The following is a 22,680-nucleotide window of genomic DNA, read 5'->3' on the forward strand; positions in this document are numbered from 1 at the left end:
CTTTGTGCTAGGTATGACTCCAACCAGCAGAAAGTTTTCCCCCTGATTCCCATTGACTCCAGTTTTGCTAGGGCTCCTTGATGCCACACTCGGTCAAATACTGCATTGATGTCAAGGGCGGTCATTCTCACTTCACCTTGGGAGTTCAGCTCTTTTGTCCATGTTTGAACCAAGGCTGTAATGAGGTCAGGAGCTGAGTGGCCCTGGCAGAACCCAAACTGGGCATCAGTGTGCAGGTTATTGCTAAGCAAGTGCCGCTTGATAGCACTATTGATGATCCCTTCCTTACTTTATTGATGATCGAGAGTAGACTGATGGAGCGGTAATTGGCCGGGTTGGATTTGTCCTGCTTTTTATGTACAGGACATACCTGGGCAATGTTCCATATAGCCGGGTAGATGCCAGTGTTGTAGCTCTACTGGAACAACTTGGCTAGGGGTGTGGCAAGTTCTGGAGCACAAGTTTTCAGTACTATTTCCGGGATGTTGTCAGGGCCCGTAGCCTTTGCAGTATCCAGTGCCTTCAGCTGTTTTTTGATATCACATGGAGTGAATCGAATTGGCTGAAAACTGGCATCGGTGATGCTGGGGGTCTCCAGAGGAGGTGGGGATGAATCATCCACTTGGTACTTCTGGCTGAAGATTGTTGTGAATGCTTTAGCCTTATCTTTTGCACTGTTGTGCTGGGCTCCCTCATCATTGAGGATGGGGATATTTGTGGAGCCTCCTCCTCCCGTGAGTTGTTTAATTGTCCACCACCATTCATGACTGGATGTGGCAGGACTGCAGAGCTTATCTGTTGTTGGCCTGGTATATACTGGCTAAAAACATTCTTCTGAATGCATGGACTTGCCTTAAAAGTTGAAAAATAAATGAGCCAAAACCACCATTGTGAAGTTCGGCTTTTACAAACTCAATTAGTGTGGTGTTATGATCCCAGCTGATGTTATTACTGGACAAGTCAGATCCCAGAACCTGACCTGACAGATCCTAACTTTTATTTTTTGTTTAGAAAGGTGGAGGGTGACTACAGAACAGAGTCACAGGTGTCTGCTGATGAACCTTTAACAAAAGAATAAAACAATTATTAAACAAGAAAAGATGAACTATATTACAATACTCCTTCACTCACACCTATACCTTTACAGATATGTACAGATTTGTAAAGGTAACACAAGTTACAAAAGCTATTTTACACTCCAGTGTTCACATAAGTACACAGTCCATGTAAACAAATAGGCGACCTGTGGTCAGACACACCACACTCTGAAACTAACTTACAGATGCCACCCCAACCAGATGCTATCGATCACTCCTCAACTGCCCCCAGATGCTTGTCACACCATGAGCCAACCAGTCTCACGGGGCTCCATCTTTCACATGAGAGTTTCCAATCTCAACTCTCAAAGAACTCGATTTGGAATCTTCTCCCAAACAACGCTTTCTCTCAGACATCTTCCACAAAGGTCCACCTCCAGCATCTTGAATTCTCCTTCCAAGGTTCCTCTCCCCTGGATCACCACGTGTGTTCAAGCTTCCTTCCACGCACTCTATCTCAGAGTCAGCCATGCCAACCAAACACCACTGCTTCACATGCCCATTGTAAAGAGTTACAGACCTTCAGCTGTCTCCTTGGATCTTCTGGCTTCCCGCAAACCTATTTTGATTTTAAAGTCCGCGTCCTGCAGCTTTCTCCCTTTGCGCTTGGAGCCTTTCTCTGCTCCTTACTCTTAACTTCACTTAACAGATTCCTGATGCCTGTCCTTGTCCTTTGACTTAACTTAAAGGGCTTCTTGGGATTTCTTTTTTTCCTTTAGGACCTGCTCCCTGCAGTTCCCTCTCCCAGTAGACTGCTGACAACTTGGTATCTCCCTTGAGATCAAGAGCTCACTTGACATTCGCTGTTACTTTAACTTTAGACCAACTCATCTAAGATTCTTAGACTTATTTTTCTCAGCCATCTGGTAATATGCCAGCTAGAGAGAGACTTAAACTGCCTCCTTCACCTCAAAGCATAATCACCAACAGAACTCGAACTGCTTTAGGTTTCTCTGTGTCTGTGTGGGGCCTCTCTCTCTGGACCCCTGTTGCTAGACAACAGCAATTTTTTTCTACCTTGTTTGTTTTAACTCCCCTTAAAGTCATAAGCCTCCTTAAAATGCAGGCATCTTTTAAAGTGAAACTAAAATTCAAGTTCTCCGTTTCTTACATGAGTACAGAAATACAAATTAAACTTAAACATTAAAACTAAAACTCAATCCTAACACCTACAAATACACATATAATTTACTTAAACTATCTCTAGTTCCTGATATAAAAACAAAAAACTACTGCGGATGCTGGAAATCCAAAACAAAAACAGAATTACCTGGAAAAACTCAGCAGGTCTGGCAGCATCAGCGGGGAACAAAAGAGTCGACGTTTCGAGTCCATATGACCCTTCAACAGAACTGAGTGTAGTTAGGACAGGGGTGAAATATAAGCTGGTTTAAGGTGGGGGGCGGGGGGAGAGAAGTTGAGGGTGGGGTGGTTGTAGGGACAAGCAAGCAGTGATAGGAGCAGATAATCAAAAGATGTCACAGACAAAAGGATCAAAGAGGTGTTGAAGGTGGTGATATTATCTAAGAAAAGTGCTAATTAAGAATGGATGACAGGACACTCAAGGTACAGCTCTAGTGGGGGTGGGGTGGAAAGACTGACAAGGTATTAGTTGTAGATTTAAAACAATCGGCCTTCAGATATAAACAATCAAAAATCAGTCCATCCTTTGTGAAATACAACTCTTAGCCTTTTGGTAGCACAAAACTTGAGTATTGCTGAAAAAAAGACATTTTGTTGAAGCTTTTTGTCTTGCACTCATCAGGGCAATTGCAAGAATACCAATGTCAGTGGAAGCAACAACTTAATACTTTATGAGAAGAGAGTGCTGATTGGTTGGCAAGTTGGTAGAGGTGTTGCCATGGAGAATGCACCAGTTAATGGTGACTGACAGTTAACTGCCAAGCATTTTTTTTTTTAAATTTAAACCAGGTAGCTTTACTCTGATTGGTCAAGACAGTGCCCTGAGGAAAGAACCAGTGAATGGCTATCACCTATTTTGTTTAGTTGAAACGAGCACAATGTGTGTTCATGTTCTTTCTGTCTGCAAAGAACAGAGCCTTATGTATTAATATATGTAGCTGCTAGTACAGCAAATGAGCCACACTGCGAGCCCAACTGACAATCATTAGTTGGTAGTCAGCATTATATTTAGCACACCGAAGATTAGTTAGCAAATGTTGTCCAATTGCAGAATCATATGTAACGTTGGACACTGTGTTTTGAGTTTTGCAAGCACAGGCTGGTTACATAAATTAGGTCATTCAGCCCCTCAAGCCTGTTCCGCCATTCAATAAGATGATAGCTGATCTGATAATAATCTGAAATCTGCATCCCACCTACCGTCGATAACCTATCACCCCCTTGCTTACCAAGAATCTATCCACCTCTGCCTTAAAAATATTTGAAGACTCTGCTTCCACCACCTTTTCAGGAAGAGAGTTCCAAAGACTCACGAACCTCTGAGTGAAAAAATTTCGCCTCATCTCTGTTTTAAATGGGCGACCTCTTATTTTTAAACAGTGACATTTAGTTCTGGATTCTTCCACAAGAGGAAACATCCTCTCCACACCCACCTTGTTAAGACCCCTCAGGATCTTATATGTTTCAGTCAAGTCACCTCTTACCCTTCTAAACTCCAGCGGATACAAGCCCAGTCTGTCCAACCTTTCCTCATAAGACAACCCACCCATTCCAGGTATTAGTCTGATAAACCTTCTCTGAACTGCTTCCAACACATTTACATCCTGGTTGAGTACTGTCTGTACCTTGACCGTTGTGAACAGTGGACGGGCCATGCTGTTTATACGATGCACCAGTCTTTGGGACGTCTGGTCTACATACCTAGCATCGGACTGGCACTGAAATTCATATACTACATTACTCATTTGTGAGATTGGCAGAACGTCTTTTTGGCTTGATGGCAGCATCCTGTTAGTGGCGAATACCACTTGTGTTGCTTCTGCATAGTAGCAGCATTAAACAGCTTGCTTCACCTGTTGCTCAAAGTTTTCAGATACCTTGCCCTTCCAGGGTAATCTGAGGTAGACTGGGCACTTCTCAGGGCCAAAAATGACAGCCTTAGGCCCATTCATGAGCTTGTGCGTTTTACAGAGTGAAGTGATCTGATCAGGGTAGCCATTATCCCACAGGATGTCTTTCATGCGCCCTATTTCAGCATCAAGCTTGCATGGTGAGCAAATGGCTTGGGCCCTTTTTACGAGGTTGCAATTAAGGCCAATCTATAGTGCGTGGAGTCTACTTCCAATCAGCACTCTCTTCTCATACAATATGAAGTTGTTGCTTCCCCTGGCATTGCTATTCTTGTGATTGTCCTGATAAGTGCAAGATGAAAAGCTTCATCAAAATGTCTCTTCTTTCAGCAACAACTCTTAGCCTCCTAAATTCTGAAATTTTTCACAAAAGCAGCAACAAAATTGTTAAAAGGGAGATGGTCCTTGGGGTGAAAACTAGAGATGATAAGTAAAAAAATATATTCAGCTATTGTGACATTGATAGTGTTTTTATTTCATTTCATAACATTCATTTAATGTTCTCTGTTCCAAAATGCAGAGAAGAAATAAGACTTCCTAATGATGTTGTCAGTGTAATTTAGGTTTGACTGCTCATTGCCTTTGTTCATCTCTTTTGAGTTTTATATTTAACTGCTGGCACGTGTTTTTGTTAGCCTAAGGCACCCTGAGTAGTTTTTCATTGGGATGGATAGAACGTTAGTGGTTCACTCACCCTGGATCAATTTGAAGGCAAAGCCCCAGTAACAGGAAACTCTCCCATCAACTAACAAGAAAGTGAAGAATAGGTTGAAAACTAGCTGACAAGAAGGCAATTGAACACAGGATGCTAGACTTTTGATCTTGAAGTGTTTTTTTACTGAAAGTGTATTCAGCTTTAGCTGAAAGGGTAGAGTGAAAAAAGATTATGAGTGTTAAACAGTTGTGTTTGCTTGATTTTAGGCTGCATGCGTGATGTTCGATTAAATGGTCATCTCTTGCCAATGGATGGAAAGAATACAATGTTAACTGCTACCCTGGAACGAAGGAGTATAACAATTGGCTGCCACTCAGATGCTTGTAGCAGCAGGCCCTGTTCTATCCCATTTTATTGCATAGATTTATGGAGAAAACATGAGTGCAGGTATAGTATTACAAAAACTTCTGTAAGAGCCAGAATGCATTGTATAATACCACATGTCATGCAATTAATCATTGTTACTAGGGTTGCCAACTGAGGTTGGATTATGCCTGGAGGGTTCATTCCAACTGCTTTGGTCCCATGCTCCCATATCAGTGAGCCAACATATCCATCCTCACGCCTCACTGCTTCCCTACACTAATTGGAAACTGAACAAACTCTTCAGGTTTGCATGATCCTTGATAGTCAAATAATTTCTCTTTCCCCAACCCCTACATTTTTACAATTAATAAACAAAAGCGTTCAAAAATGGCAATAAACTGCAATTTCTTTCATACCCCTAAGATTTTTCCCCTGAGTTTGCTCACAGCAGCATCCTGGAGATTAATCTTCAATTTCAATCCTTCAGGTTAAAAATAGCATTAATGTACAGTATTCAGGGAACAGGAAAAGTCAGTATATGGATCTGGATTTGCACTATCTAAAATCCAGTCATGTGTTTATCTGTTTATATATAATATTGTACAATCCCCACTGATTAAGAAAATGTACTAATGCTGTGATTTTACTGTAGTAATTTTTTATGCTTTCATATGTGTTACACCTACAATGCTCAATGTGTTCATCATATAAAATACCTAGAAAAGGTACTGCATAATACCATTAGTGTGGTAACATAAATACTGACAATTTGCGGTCACAGTTTGCCATCTGGAAACTTTCTGATTTTGTATTTGCCATCAAGAAAGATACTAAATTGAGATCAGTTTTTTTCCCACTTGTGTTGCTACTGCATAGTAACAGCATGAAACAGCTTGCTTCACCTTTTGCTCTAGGTTTTCAGATACCTTGCCCTTCCAGGGTAATCTAAGGTTGACTGGGCACTTCTCAGGGCCAAAAGTGACAGCCTTAGGCCCATTCATGAACTTGCGCACTATACAGAGTGAAGTGATCTGATTAGGGTAGCCATTATCCCACAGGATTGTCTTTCATGTGCCCTGTTTCAGCATCAAGCTTGCATGGTGAACAAATGGCTTGAATTGCTTTCTCATGTTTGACCCAAAAGTAGCATACTCAGCGTAGCTTTGAGGGAGAAGTTTGAAAAATTGGGGGACAAATATGTATCTAATGCTCTTCTGACAGGCTGACATTCTTGTTCATGTCTAACACAGGTGTCCAACTGGTCAGGTGTCAGTGATTAATAATCAAACAGGTCTTGAGCACTGTGCAATGTCACCATGTGGAACGTGGATGTGTCGAAATGGGGGCACGTGTGTTGCACAAACGCTGGACGTGTTTGCCTGCCATTGTGTAGAAGGTTACAAAGGACAGCAGTGTGAGATCAGCATGGTGACTTCAGGAATTCGAGTGGGGCTGAACATCAACTCCATCCTGGCCATCAGCATGTGTCTCCTCCTCTTATTAGGTAACTCATTAATGTATTGCCAGCACGCTCCTGCTCTGACCTTGCATCTGATTTGGCATCTTTGCCGATGTCACTTCCCAACATGCGTTAATTATTTGCCTGTCTGCTCTCTCCATTTTCGGTAAGTTTCCAAGAGCCAGATTAATTTGTGTTCCTTGAAGTGTTTCAGCAGAAGTCTTTCACCCATCACTGATTTCCCTGTGCTATACACAATAAGGACAAGTAATTTGGCACAAGCAGCCCACAAGTTTCCACACTTGTATGGGTGCTATGATTTGTTGCCCCAGTACTGCCATTTTGTATAGAAAAGTCCCAAAGGCAATAAAAATGCTAACTTCTGAGCAAATGTAAATGATAGGCTGTATCTTCTGGTCGGCGAGCGGGGGCATGGTCCGCTCCCCGATGCATAAAATGACGCGGGGTGACATCGGGCATGTGTCCCAACATCACAGCGCGTCATTCAGGGCTTTCACCTGAGTCGGCTGCGTCGACCTATTAACGGCCTATTCAGGCCATTAACAAAGTAGTTGAAGTCATTAATGGACCTGCCCGTCCAACCTTAAGGTTGGTGAGCAGGCCAGGAGCCCTGGCGGGCTTCTGAAAAAGCATGAAACCTCATCCACAGGCGGTATGAGGTTTCATGAGGATTTAAAAATCTCGCAATATTTTAAAATAAGTTATGGACATGTCCCAACTCATGTGACAGTGAGGGGACATGGCAGGGAAATTTTTTTCTCAGCTTTATTTAACATTTAAAATGTGAGCCGATCTCCTGAGGCATCACTGTGTGCTCTTGTGCGCGCATGCGCTATGGAGCCCATAGCGCTTCCTGGCAGATGTCATGCTGGGTGGGCCTTAATTGGCCCGCCCACGTAAAATGGCGGCGCACCTCCAATCAGGGGTGCCGATTGGAAGCCCGCCCGCCCGCGCCCACTCCCGCATTTCCCCCCAACGGGGGGGAAAATGTTGCCCAATAAATCATTTTTAAAATTTATCCCTTCACAAAATTGAAACTGAAACCTGGCTGATAGGGCTGAAGGATTTGCAACAATCTTCAGCCAGAATTGCCAATGATCCATCTCAGCCTCCTCTGGCCAATTCAATTCACAACATGTGACATCAAGACTGAAGGCACTGGATACTGCAAAGGCTATGGGCACTGACAATATTCCGGCAATAGTACTGAAGATTTGTGCTCAAGAACTTGCCGCCCCCTAACCAAGCTGTTCCAGTACAGCTACAACACTGGCATTTACCAAGTTATGTGGAAAATTGCCCAGGTATGTCCTGTACACAAAAAGCAAGACAAATCCAACCTGGCCAATTACCGGCCCATCAGTCTACTCTCGTTCATCAGTAAAGTAGTGGAAGGGGTCATCAACAATGCTATCAAGTGGTACTTACTTAGCAATAAACTGCTCACTGACACTCAGTTTGGGTTCCGTCAGGGCCACTCAGCTCCTGACCTCATTACAGCCTTGGTTCAAACTTGGACAAAAGAGCTGAACTCCAGAGGTGAGGCAAGTGTGACTGCCCTTGACACCGTTCCTTCACTGTCGCTGGTCAAAATCCTGGAACTCCATCCCTAACAGCACTATGGGTGTACCTACACCACATAGACTGCAGCAGTTCAAGAGGGCAGCTCACCACCATCTTCCCAAAGGCAATTAGGGATGGGCAATAAATGTTGGCCCAGCCAGTGACGCCCACATCCCATGAATGAATATTTTAAAAATTTCCATAGTTGTATCTGTCTCCATCTATTGAGGAAATAATTATTTTGATGTGGTCTGATAGACACTAGCTTAGATTTTGCAATTGGCATTATTTTAACACCACCATTAACCCAATTATTTTATAGAGGTTAGTGCCAGTGTTAAGATAATGTTGATTGGATAATATAAATTGCTGTGGTCCTTTTCACTGAGTAGTGGAATTTCATTTACAGCCATATAGCTAATTTTATGATCTTAGACTCCAGTGCCAGGATTTTATGGCCCCGCCACAGTGTGTCTCCCCTCAACGGATGCATTGAGCCATTTAAATCTCCATTCAGTTCGGCGGGACCATAATATCCTGCTGGGTGGGAGGGGCTGTAAAACCTTGGCCCAGGTTACTGCTGGTGACTGAAGTCCTGCTTATGTTTGATGTTTCAGTTCTGGTGATTTCCTTCAGTATATGGGGCCTGTGTGGAAAAACCAAGTTCCAGAAAGGAGGAGTTTACCACATACCCGTCGAGCATGAGAGCTGGGAGGATGTGCGGGAAAACATCCTTAATTATGATGAAGAAGGGGGTGGAGAAGAAGACCAGGTATGCAAGGTTGTTCCACCTTCCTTCTGCAAACTATAGCATTAAATGTATGGCCTGCATTTTTTTTTTTGATGATTCAAATATTTTTCTCTGCTTTGCAAATGTTGCTGGAGAGCCTGCTTTCACCTCAGGATCTGAATTTGTAATCCAGACGCATGGAGTAAAAGTTTCCTTTTTTAGCTGGATTCAGGCATCTTGCGTAAACTGAATGTAGCCAGTTTCAATCCCTGTTGGAGATAGATAATGATACAAAATATAAATACTGTGCAAACCTGCAATTGCCACCATCAAGAAGGACAAGGCAGCAGATGCATGAGAACACTATTGCCAGGTCCCCTCCAAGTCACACACCATCACCTTTTGAGTGTACATCACTTTTCTCATCATTGATGATGTCAACACCTGGAACTCCCTACCTAATAGCATTGTGGGAGTACATTTACCTCTGCATGGACTGCAGCGGTTCAAGGAGGCAGCTCTCCACCACTTTCTCAAGGGACATTAGGGATGCGTAATGTTACCATTGCTAACGGCACTCATATACCAAGAATTAAGTTTAAAACTACGCGTTCATCGACATGATTGGTAATGTCACTCAGAGACCTAAAGAATGGTTAATAAGGAACATGTAAAAATGCCACATTGGCAGAGTCGAAATTCTTTTCTAATGTTAGCTTGAAAGCACAGTATTCAGCAGAAAAATTAGTTTTGCTGTGTTTTGCTCCACTCTATTTGATTGTGTGCTAAGAATGGTTCATATTTCAATGCACAGTGCTAAAATAGGCTCCATCTTCATGTGCAGAAAGGTCACCTAGAAAATATAAATTTGATCTTTAAAAATGCAATACATTTAATTTTGTGGGAACACCTGTTCACTTTTCATATTTTGAAGTCCTAGGGCTGCCTGATGTGGTGATCCTACCAATGCTATTGGATAAACATAATGCCTAGTTAACTTTCTCTGTGCTCTTCCTGTTACTTTAAGCCAAGGGGGCATTTTGTACGATACTTAGGTTTGGATAGACTTAACTATCTCAATCAAGGTCAGGCGCTATCAGCAATGAGGGAGCTGAGAAGATGGGGTCAGGGAGCCCGTCTGCTGGATCTCCACACTTAAAGCACCATTTGACCTTTTCATCCTCTCCATTGCTACCAGATGCCCTGTGACTGACTCACTGTATTTAAATGTTGACCAGTGCTAGGTTAAGGAAACAGGTCAGTCAATTTCAGTGCCTCCTCCCTGTGGTGCTCAAACCCCAGGTAAGACTAGGAATGGAGGGGTATAGGGGGAGAGGGAGGTGTGACAGATTGTGGAAATGGCAAGAGGGCCAGTAAATTTTCTAAATGAGGAGGGAGATGGGGCAAAAGTCACCTGTCCTTCTCTTTTGCCCTTATTCTGTCTCCAGTGTGTGTTACGGCTCATTCCAAGCTGTTTGCCAAGATTTCAGTGGGGTTGCACTCATTTAAATGTGAGCTTTTGTTCCTTCAGGCAGTCCTGCTGAAGTTTAATTTTTGCTCTGTTAAGTGAAAGAATCCCTCCTTCTGACAGAGAAAGCACCATGGGTCAGCTCCGCATCTTTAACAAGATTTGAGGCTGGATTTTCAAAGGGCCACTGAGTCAGAACTTGATGCAGGTGGGGTTTCAGAATCACAGTCCTGGAGATTGTCTTGGGATCCCAATGCCTCCGGGACAGTTTGGGGTGGAATTGTACAGTCCCCCGCCAGCGGGTTTGAAGGTGGCAGAGCTCATAAAATGCAGCATCTGCCCGCCACCTTCACTCACCCGGCCCCAACCCCATTTAATGGGGACGGTGGAGGCGTTGGGTGGCCTGTCCATCCTTGGACCTATTGAGGCCCTTAAATGGCCAATCAATGGCCACTTACCCTTGCTACTATTTTACCTGTGGCAGAGGAAGGCCCATGCCAGGTGGGTAGCTTTAGCTGACCACTGGCAGGGAGTCCTCGATATTGACTCTGGACCCCAGGAAGTTCATGGCATCAGGTCAAACATGGGCAAGGAAACATCCTGCGAATTACCACCTACCTCCCTCCATTGGCTGAAGGAGCACTGAGGGTACCAAGGGCGCAGAATGTACTCTGGGCGGGGGGTCTTCACCAAGGCTGGCTCAGTAGCATCACTACAGGCCAAGTCCTAAAGGACATACCTGCTAGAGTGGGTCTGTGGCAGGTGGTGAGGGAACCAACAGGAGGGAAAAACCTAAATGACCTCACCCTCACCCGTCTTCCTGTTGCAGATGCATCTGCCCATGATTTTATTGGTAGAAATGATCACCACACAGTCCTTCTGGAAATGAAGACCCGTCTTCACACCAACGATCGTCCATCATGATGTGTGGCACTACAATCGTGCCATACGGCATGGAGTCAGAACAGATCTACCAACTCAAAGCTGAGTATGACACGCTGCGGGCCATCAGCAGCAACAGAATTGTATTCAACCACAATTTGTAACCTAATGGCCCAGCATATCCCCCACTCTCCCATCACCATCAAAACGGGGGATCAGACCTAATACAATGAGGAATGCAGAGAGCATTCAGGAGCAGTACCAGGCATACCTAAACATAAGGCGCCAACCTGATGAAGCTACAACACAGGACTACTTACATGCTAAACTGTGGAAGCAGCATGCAACAGACAGACTTTAGTGATCTCACAATGGATCGGATCAAAGCTCTGCCATCCTGCCACATTATGTCATGAGTGGTGGTGGATAACTAAACAACTAACCAGTGGAGAAGCTCCACAAATATTCCCATTCCCAATGATGGGGGAGCCCAGCGCAACAGTGTAAAAAACAAGCCTGAAGCATTTGCAACCATGTCCAGCCAGAAGTGCCAAGTGGATAATCCATATCGAGTTCCTCCTGAGGTCCTCAGCATCACAGATGCTAGTCTTCAGCCATTCAATTCATTCGATGTGATATCAAGAAATGGCTGAACACTCTGGATACAGAAAGACTGTGGGCCCTGACAACGTCCCATCTGTGGTACTGAAAACTTGTGCCGCACCCCTAATCAAGCTGTTCCACTACAGCATCTACCTGACAAAGTGGAAAATTGCCCACAGGTAGGTCCTGCCCACAAAAGCAGGACAAATCCAAGGAAGCAAATTAACGGTCCATCAGTCTGCACTTAATTTTCAGCGAGGTAATGGAATATTTTGATAACTGTGCTGTCAAGTGGCACTTACACAGCAATACGCTGCTCAGTTTTAGGTTCTCCCTTGGCCAAATCTCATTACAAGCTTTGTCCAAACAAGGACAAAACAGCTGAATTCCAGAGGTGAAAGTGACTGCCCTTAACATGAAGACAGCATTTGACCGAGAGTGGCATGAAGGAGCCCTAGCAAAGCTGACGTTAATAGTTACCGGGGGAAAATTTCCACTGATTGGGGTCATACCTAGCACAAAGGAAGATGGTTGTGGTTGTTGGAGGTCGGTCATCTCAGTCCTGTACATCACTGCAGGAGTTCCTCAGGGTAGTGTCCAAGGCCCAACCATCTTCAGCTGCTTCATCAATGGCCTTCCCTCCATCATGAGGTGAGAAGGCTGTTCATTCATGATTGAGCAGTTTTCATACCATTCAAAACTCCCTCAGATACTGAAACATAATGCCACATTCATGCCACACAATTGTCAGACAATGACCCTCTCCAGTAAGAGACAATCTAACCACCTTCCCTTTACATTCAACAGCGTTAGCATTGATGAATTCCCCACCTAAAGGATTAATATCCTGGAAGCTACAATTGACCAGCAACTGAATTGGAACAGCCATATAAATACTGTGGCTACAAGTGCAGGTCAGAGGCTGGGAATTCTGCAGTGAGCAACTCAGCTCATGATTCCCCAAAGCCTGTCCACCATCTACAAAGCACAAGTCAGGAGTCTGGTGGAATGCTTTCAACTTGCCTGGATGAATGTAGCTCCAACAACTCTCTAGAAGCTTGACACCGTGCATGGGGAAAGCGGCTTGTTTTGACTAGCATGCCACCACTTACCACCTTAAACATTCAACCCCTCCACCACCGACGCACAGAGGCAGTTGTCTGCTAGATGAACTGCAGCAACTCATCAAGCTTCCTTCAACAGCACCTACCAAACCCACAACCTCTACCACCTAGAACAGGGGCAGCAGGCACATGGGAACATGAGCAGCTGCAAGTTCCCCTGCAAATCACACACCATCCTGACTTGGAACTGTATCGCCATTCCTTCACTGTCGCTGGCTCAAAATCCTGGAAATTCCTGGCTAACAGCACTATGCCCAGACCTATATCAGATGGACTGAAGTGGTTTAAGAAGGCAGCTGACCACCATCTTCTCAAGGGCAATTAGGGATGGGCAATAAATGCTGGCCTTGCCAACAATGCTCACATCCCACGAATGAAAAAAAGTCCTTACACTGTAGTGTGATTAACAATCCAATGATTGTGGTACCATAGTCTGTTTCTGCATTGTCATATATAAATGCAACAGAATCAGTTGTTCCTTAAGGGAATCGAGATGGTAATTTTGGCAAAGTGTGGATCAAAACCTTCATTTCACTTTGGCTTAGATTTTCCATTTGGAGTTAGTTAAAGCTTGCATTTGTTAAGACCTAACCCTGGGCAAGGTCTTCCAATTTGTTAACTTCCCAAACGGGACCCCAATTTTGTTATGCTCCCAGGTGAGGAGGATAGAGCTGGCTCCCCTTCTTTGTTCAACCCCCTCAGTTAGTCGCAACAAGGTTAATTTAAAAGGGATCCTTTCCCTTGTGGATACCTTTTCTGAGTCCAAATATATTTATCTTTTTAGAAGGAGCCAATTTAACCAGGCTTTCTTGAGCCAAAGAAAGACTAAATTTTTTAGTTACTAAAACCTGAGAAAAATAATAGAAATGCAACACACATACACACAGATTAGAAATGAGAAGTTATGAGTCCAAATAAAAGTTTTTAAAAAGATATATGAATCAGTGTTTGGCTTGACCCTGAGGCATAGATGGCGAGATGTTGCAGCCATTAAGTTGAGTGATTCCAGTAATGCTGACCTTGGCAGTTTCGCAGTGGGTTTGGAGACACTTGATTCTACAGGTTAGCTGATGAAGCTTCCTGTTTCCTTTTTGATTGTGGCTTCTGCTTTAAGTGCCTGCACCTCCAGCAACAAAGAGAGAGAGAGAGAGAGAGACTTCACCTGCAACTGCAGGGGTGACTAATTGATCTTCTTCTTGCTGTTACACACAGCACAGCCAGCACACTAGCACACACTGCACTGCTCTGTAGCTAGCTTTCGAACCCATTTTCCCTGTGTATTCCTGTAAGGGAAAAGACCATGTCTTGCACCCAGACTCTATTTTCTTTCATCTCCAACCATTTTACACATTATGAGATATGAATCAACAGGAGATGGATTTTGATGCCTACTGAGACATGCTAATCAGTCTTTTGTCTCTGCAACCACAGGAGATTAAAGTTCAGTCTTTTGCATCTTTCCTTTCTCCCTTTTAAGTGTCTCTGCTTGAAAAGGGCCATGACACCTTTCCAGGTGCGACATTCCATATTCTCTCAGGACAGGTCTGTCAGTATAATCCACATGGAGATTTGTCCAGAAACTGGTCACTTTACATTACCAGCCATCTTTTGCTCAGTGTCCTTGCTTCTATTTCTTTAAATTCACATATGTCTTCCTTAAAAAGTTCAATATGCCCGTAAGTAATTTGTGGCTGAAATCAGCTTTTCGTGACATATTAAACATTAATACTGGTATTAAAGTTAGATCAATCAAAAATCCAGGCTTTTATCTCTTTCACATAGTTGATGTCGCATTACATCAATGCTGATGTCAATGCAGTAATTGCTGTATTCCATTATCATCAGTACAAATTGACTTAGGTGAAAGAGATATTGAACTTGTTTTAATTAGGGAGCTTTGATATTAACAGCACTAATGGGGAGAAAATAGCAAGACTCCCAAACCAGTAAAATCAGTTTAATTTGCTGATTCTACAAAAACTGCCCTCTCAACCCAACAGCCACACTCTCAACACTTTACAAGTTGATAGATTTACTGAATTAAATGATGTTGGCTTTTGGTAGTAGAACGTAATTTGTGATATTAACATGAATGGTCCTATGTGAGTTTATCTGAGTAGGTGGATGCATAATATGGTATGCAGTGCAACCCTTAATTCATCAAAAGAAGAAATATATACATACACTATATTATATAACATTATATAATTACAGTTGAATTTTTTTTTCACAAGAAAAATGAGTTATGATTCCAATTATGACTCTTTCTCACATGTGTCTAAAAGGAATTAATTGTGGGTATTTTGTGACACAGCAGACTGAAATTTTCTATCTGATGAAAATACAGCTTCTATATTTTGATAGTATCAGCATTACAAACATGGTGGAGTAAATTGATTTTTTTCTACTTTTTAGAATGGCTATGACATCAGTGAACTGAAGAAACCCCTGCGTGCAAGTCTGTCCCAGTCTTCATCAACAACAACTGCTCCACTGGTAAAGGCATCTCCTGATTCACAAGAAGAGAAGCCGGTCAACCTGAAAATTCACCCAAACGTGACCTTTTCTGAAACTATTCAATCCAATACCCTGGACTTCAAAACCTATGTGGCCCGCATTATTTGGGATGCAGACAATGACCTGAGAGCGATTCCTGAGGACACAGTGCATGTTTACTGCTTTGAAGGGCGAGGGTCACTGGCAGGAAGCCTCAGCTCTGTGGACACAGCCAATGTAGATGAGGACTTGAATTATGACCTCAGAGACTGGGGCTCAAAGTTTGACAAATTGAAAGAATTCTGTGCCCAGAAACAGGACAATGGTGTGTAATAGTAAAGACATTGTCTACAATCACTGGGACATTTGAAAATCCTAAAGCGAGAAATCATTGGCAAGATTATTTCATTGTCTGCTTTCCAGATTTTTATTCAAGTAATCAAAAAGATTGAGATCTAACTCCAAAAAATTACAGGTCTGTATATAAGAGCGAGATAAACTGCAAGTTGTGCCTCTTCTTAAATAGACTTTGATACAACACATTCATTGTGTTCAGATGCTTTCAGCCAGACATGCTGGTAGTGGAGGATTATTTTGTTTCCGGGTAGTCTCATTACAGCTTTACAAGGGGGCATTCACAGTTTTACTGGTCTGGTGGTTTCAGACAGTAACAATTAAACAACAAGGTATATAATGACCATGGATTTTATCTTGTTGGCTCTGCTGGAGAAGTGTTTGTGAGAGAAAGTAGCCGGATCATGTTCAATCCTGTATAATCAATGAAGAATGTTCACAGGCAACTGATCTTCCAAATGATTCTAATTGTATTCTACTCCTTTAAAAAGAAAGTTGTAGGATGCAAAGTGGTTGTTCCCAGTGTTGGAAACCCTGATGTCGCTAATTGTGACCTTTCAATTATACCTTTCTTCCTGATGAAGGTTTAAACAAACATCCCGGTCGGTGCCCTGCTCCATATCACTGCAGTAGTAGGTATGTTATGTGAAATGTGAATATTATTTTTAGTGTCAACCATGACTTGTAATCAAATACTTCCTGTAACTCATTATCATCAAATTGTGCTGTTATACATTTGAGACTGCTGTTCCTCAGAAATTCAGTATGAGTACAAATCAGTAATGTCCTGTTTGAAATGTTAAATTATTTTTGTACTATAGTACTTTAAATATTTCTTTGAGATTGTATTTATTTTGTGCATGTATGTTTTCTGTATTGAGCTGAATTTTATTGTATTATGATTGTTTTGTTATGACTGATTAGCAATGCACGGTGCTCTGACAGACAAATCCAACCTGAATATTAGACTGTTACTGAGATTTACTAACAGGAATGCAAAGCCTTATCATGATAAGATTAATTGCACCATGGCACTGAAGGAATAATTCTGGGACATAAAAGTGGATGCCTGTAATTCCTTTCTTGAAGACTGCACTTGGACAAGTGAAGCATAGTTACCATACTAACAAGGGTATTTTTTTTTAAAGTAGGTGAAGTTAGTGCTGCAAGTTAATTGGAACCAACATTTTGTTAACTTTGCACCATCCCCTAGTTTGACAATACATTATTTTAATCATAGTCAGAACCACTTTTATGAAACAAAATGTATTTCTATTTTACCCCTTTTCTCCTTTCAACGTGTGTGCATTCCACATATGAGAGCCAGCAGACCAGCTTCCTTCTGTCGGGCCTCTGCCTGTGTCTCTCAGGGGCCATCCATTAGGAGTCATGCCTTCCAATTTGCCTCTCCCATTCTACATAGATATTCCAGCTCTTATCTGTTACTCCCTCTGACTGTATTCAAGTGAGGTATTGTGTAGGGAATTACAAATGCAGAGCTGCTTTCAGTCTCTCTGTGGCAACATTCCAGACATGCTCCATCTAAAATATAAATAATCATAAAATCAATACCAGCAAGAGAAATGAGAGTAAGTAATCATTCATCTTAAACAGGTAGATAAGAATATTAATTCAAACCCCACCACGGCAGTTTGAGAATTTGAATTCAGTTTACAAAATCTGGAAATAAAAAGCTGGTGTTGACAAAAGTGATGATGATGTCCATAAGATCATAAGAAATAGTGACAGGAGTCGGCTATTTGGCCCCTCGAGCCTGCTTTGTCATTCAATAAGATCATGGTTGATTTGATTGTGGCCTTATTTCCTGCATACCTCCACCCCTTTCTGCCCATAATCCTTGACTCCCTTGAAGATCAAAAGTCTACCTAACTCAGCCTTGATATTCAATGATTCAGCCTCCATTGCTCTCTGGGGAAGAGAATTCCAAAGACTAATGAAGCTCCGAGAGAAGAAACTCCTTCTTATCTCTATTTTAAATGGGATACCTCTTATTTTGAAACTGTGCCTCCTAATTCTCGATTCCTATCCTCCCAGCATCTGTCCTGTCACACCCTCTCACAATCTTATATGTTTCAATAAGATCACCTCTCATTCTTCTAAAGTCCAATGAGTATAGGCCCAACCTGCTCAACCTTTCCTCAGATGACAACCCCTTCATCCCAGGAATCAGTTCAGTGAACCTTCTCTCAACTGCTTTCAATGCAAGTATATCCCTCCTTAAGAAAGGAGACCAAAACTGTGCAAAGTACTCTAGGTGCAGTCTCACTAACGCCCTGTGCAATTGTAGCAAGATTCCCCTACTTTTATACTCCATTCCCTTTGTATAAAGGCCAACATTTATTTTCCTTCCAAATTACTTGCTGTACCTGCATGCTAACTTTTTGCGATTCATGTACAAGGACACCCAGGTCCCTCTCTTTTTTTTTTGTAAAAATATACTTTATTCATAAATTAACTTCAATCACATTCGAAACCATTTCAAAAACAACATTACAAGGGTACAATCCAGGTTAAACTTTTACAAAATGTATCACCAGGTGCATCAGTACAAACAATATTACAGTCATTTACAGCCTTTCATTTTGATCTGTACAGCCGGAGGGGCTCTAAACAGTTCCCAGTCTCTCGGTGCGCTGTGGTAGAAAGGTCTTAGACAGCGACCCTTCCCCATTGCGCCTTTGCGGCAGCTGCCCCAAGCTTTAGTGCGTCCCTCAGCACGTAGTCCTGGACTTTGGATTGTGCCAGTCCGCAACAATCGGTCGGGGACAACTCTTTGTGCTGGAAGACCAACAAGTTTCGGGCAGACCAAAGCGCCTCTTTCACCAAGGACACCCAGGTCCCTCTCTACTGCTGCAAGCTGCAATCTCTCCATTTAAATCTGCTTTTCTGTATTTCCTTCCTAAGTGGCCAAGCTCACATTTTCTCATATTATACTCCATCTCTCAAATTTTTGCCCATTCGTAACCTTTGAAGACTCTTTCTACCCTCCTCACAACTTGCTTTCCAGCCTACCTTGGTGTCATCAGGAAATTTGGCTACAACACAGTTGGTCCCTTCATCCAAGTCATTAACATAGATCGTAAACAGCTGAGGCCCCAGCACCAATCCCTGTGTCACTCTACAAGTTACAGTTTGTCAACCTGAAAATGATCCATTGAACCCAACTCTCTGTTTCCTGTTAGTTATCCAATTCTCTACCCATGTTGCCCCCTAGAACATAAGCTCATATTTTGTGTAGTAAGCTTTGATGTGGCACCTTATTGAATGCCTTTTGGAAATCAAGGTACACAACATCTACAGGTTCTCCTTTATCCACGTTGCTTGTTACTTCTTCAAAGAATTCTAATAAATTAGTCAAACATGATTTCCCTTTCACAAAACCATGTTGACTCTGTCTGATTGCACTTTGACATTATAAATGTCCTGCTACTACCCTTTTTAATAATGGAATTTAGCATTTTCCCTATGTTAGGCTAACTGGCCTGTATTTTCCTGCTTTCTGTCTCCCTCCTTTCTTGAATAGTGGTGTTACATTTGCAATTTTCTGATCTGCTGGGACCTTTCCACAGGTCACAGCTAATGCACCCACTGTCTCTGCAGCCATTTCTTTTAAGACCCTAGGATGCAGGCAATCAGCTCCAGGGGCCTTGTCAGCTTTTAGTTCTAATAGTTTTTGCAGTACCTTTTCCCCAGTGATTGTGATTGTTTTAAGTTTCTTCCTTCCTCTCTTTTCCTCCCTCCTTTTATCTATTTTCCTTTATGTATATTTGTAGAAGCTTTTACTGTCCACTTTTATACTTCTTGCTAGTTTCCTCTCATACTCCATTTTCTCCCTCTTGATTTTTTCTTAGTCATCCTTTGCTGATTTCTAAAATTTTCCCAATCTCTGGGCTACAACTGAATCAACTGGTTCACCAACGTACTTTAGGAAAAAAAATCTCCTGTCCTTGCTTGGGTTGGCCTATATATGACTCTAGTTCCACAGCACAGTGGTTAACTATTTACTTTCAGAAGTGGCTGACCAATCCATTCAGTGAAACCCTGAGAGGTTAAAAGAAAGAAATACTTGCATTTTTGTTTAAAATTTCAGAAATAAGGCCTGCCACTTTCTCAGGGCAAATAGGGATGGGAGATAAATGCCAGCCTTGCCAGCGTTGCCCACAACTCAAGAATGAATTAAAGAAAATGCAGAGTTGATGATAGCATGGTGTTCCTATTTCTAGCTCTGTCTATGGAGTGAACCATTGTATAAGTGCCAACATATAGCTGCAGTACCAGGAGCCCCTGTAGATGGTGCTGTAAATAGTTGATTTCCATTTTAAAACTGACATTGGCAAAGCAGTATTTTTTTATAAATCAACTTTTGCGAAACATCCTGCACTTCCAGGCATTGACCAGCTGGTGGCCCTGCAACAACACCTTACTTCCAACCAGTTAGTTCATGCAGCTCAAATACCAGGTAGCTTCCATGTCCCTGTGAAAAGTGGTTTGCAAACATCTTTGGTTCCAAATGAATTAGTAAACATGGAACCACCATCTAAATTATAGTGCTACAGTGCAGACTCAATGGGCCAAATGGCCTCCTTCTGCACTGTAAAGATACTGTGATGCATAATGCACTTAATATGAAAGTGCTGCAGGTAAAGAATGTTTGAATGTTTTTAGGAAAAGTGTATATTTACTTACAGATATCATGTGAGGTGCTTCTCACTACAGAGTCTGGTCTGTCCTTTATAAAAACATAGAAAGGGCAAGAGGCCAAAGGAAGTACAGCACAGAGAGTAGCGCAGGGGCACTGAGAGAGCAGGACCAATGAGAAAGCACGAAGGGAGCAGGGGGGGAAGAGTAGGAACGTGGGGGAAGGAGCAGAGCACATAACAGGAACACAAAGTGGGGGGTAAGTGGGAGCAGAACACGCAGAGAGCACGAGGAGCTGGGGGAGATCAGTGAGGAGCCGAATACATATCCTGCCGCCACTTTCCCTATTTACTTCCTCTTCCTTTTCTCCTCTCTCCCCTTCTTTACCTCTTCCTCGTCTCCCATTTACCCTGACAAGGTGGGAAGGCAATTCACAGGCCTTCCTGCCAAGGACTTAATCAGCATGGATGTGAGAAGGGAGCAGGGTCTCCGCCCGGCACCCTCCTACCTGATTAAATGCGCCCTCCACCAAACTTGCCACAAGGGAGGACATTAAATTCTGCCCCCTGTGTGCAATAGCACACGTTAACAACTAGTTTAAAAGAAAACAGATGATTTATAAAACAGACAAAATAACAACAAGATTCAAAAATACAATCAAGCAGGCAGCAAGCAACCTGTAAGTTGATGGCTGAGGGGAGCAAATGCCTATATAAAAATACTGCGGGGATCTGGAAACAGGTGCTGCAAATATTGAATACCTTTCTATCATTGCACATACCAGGGTGCTGCAGTGTCCTCCCTAAACAAACAAGTAATTTTATTTTTGACATTTTTTAAGGGCAGCTCTGTGTCAGTTACACTTTGAGCAAAATGTGTTTGTCTGTTTTATCTGGTTCGTGAATATAGTCATGCTGTTCCATGAAGTTAAAATGGAAAAGTTCAGTGGAGCTCAATGTGAAAATTTTTAAAACACCTGCAGATTTCCAAAAGATGCAGTTTCACTTCTATATGATTTTTGAAAAGCCTTGAAATACATATCTAAATTACAATGATTGTTAGAGAAAGAAGTGCACAGTCTGTGTTTTTGAACTGTAAAGTTAAGCATCAAAATATAGGCTTTCCTTACTTTTAGAAAAATATTCTCTATTTTTCCAAAATGCAGTACAGAAGAGAAGGCAGGCGCATAGCTTACTTCTCTCAATTTAAAGTTGCTCAATTAGAATTAATTGTTAGTTTGGATTGAAATCATGCTCATAAAATGTTCCTGTTCTGTTTTATTTAAATTGCTTAATTTCTATTACTAGATTTTTTTAAACCAAAAAATGCTTTGAATTATCATAAGTAGATGGAACTATTAAGAAGGAAGGAAGGGAAACAATGTGTGTAACTCTCAGTCTATATCTTTCAAAGAGCTATTTAATATACTAACAAACAGCAGTTGGTGACTTTTATGTATTCAACATGGAAAATTGTGAGTTGGAAAAGTAAAAAGCCAGTCAAGGAATGCCAATGGTTACACCATATCTAAACAGTGACTGACCATCACAAAAACTGTGCCATACTTCATAATACTTTATATGTGTTGAATAATAATCTATGTGAGTTACAGGTTTTCAGAAACTCTGTTGTAAATATAATTGTAAGTCTTTTTTTCTACACAATAAAATGTTCCTATTGCTCGTCATTCTTGAACATCAATGAAAAGTGTTATGATCCCAGCTGACGTTACCATGGGATGAGCCTGATCCCAGAGTGGAACCCAGCTTGATAGATCCTAACTTTTAATTTGTTTGTTTAGATGTGTGGAGACAGGTTACTGAACAGTCACCGGAGTCAGCTAATAACATTTTAACAAAAGCATGAAACATTTATTAAACAAGAAAAGATGAACTATATTACAATACTCCTTCATCCACAACTATACCTTTACAGATATGTACAGATTTGTAAGGATAACATAAGTTACAAAAGCTACTTTATACTCTGGTAAAAGTACTTGTCCCACCCTCCCTTAAACCAGCTTATATTTCACCTCTCTTCTATTTTGACTTAGTTCTGTTGAAGGGTCTTTCGGACTCGAAACGTTAACTGTGCTCCTCTCTGCAGATGCTGCCAGACCTGCTGAGTTTTTCCAGGTATTTTTGTTT

At 42.1% G+C, this 22,680-nt stretch overlaps 1 protein-coding gene across 1 annotated transcript in view; it reads left to right on the forward strand.

Moving 5' to 3' along the window:
- Positions 1-15,850, forward strand: part of LOC144680093 (neural-cadherin) — a 298,432-nt gene extending 282,582 nt beyond the window's left edge. The window contains exons 30-33 of the mRNA XM_078541239.1: positions 5,072-5,252; positions 6,422-6,675; positions 8,832-8,986; positions 15,437-15,850. Of these exons, the coding sequence (XP_078397365.1) occupies positions 5,072-5,252; positions 6,422-6,675; positions 8,832-8,986; positions 15,437-15,850 (1,004 nt within the window). The remainder of the gene's footprint in view (positions 1-5,071; positions 5,253-6,421; positions 6,676-8,831; positions 8,987-15,436) is intronic.
- The last annotated feature ends 6,830 nt before the right edge of the window (positions 15,851-22,680 follow it).

The sequence above is a fragment of the Cetorhinus maximus genome, chromosome 4 (genome assembly GCF_964194155.1).
Source record: "Cetorhinus maximus chromosome 4, sCetMax3.hap1.1, whole genome shotgun sequence".
Classification (NCBI taxonomy): domain Eukaryota; kingdom Metazoa; phylum Chordata; class Chondrichthyes; order Lamniformes; family Cetorhinidae; genus Cetorhinus; species Cetorhinus maximus.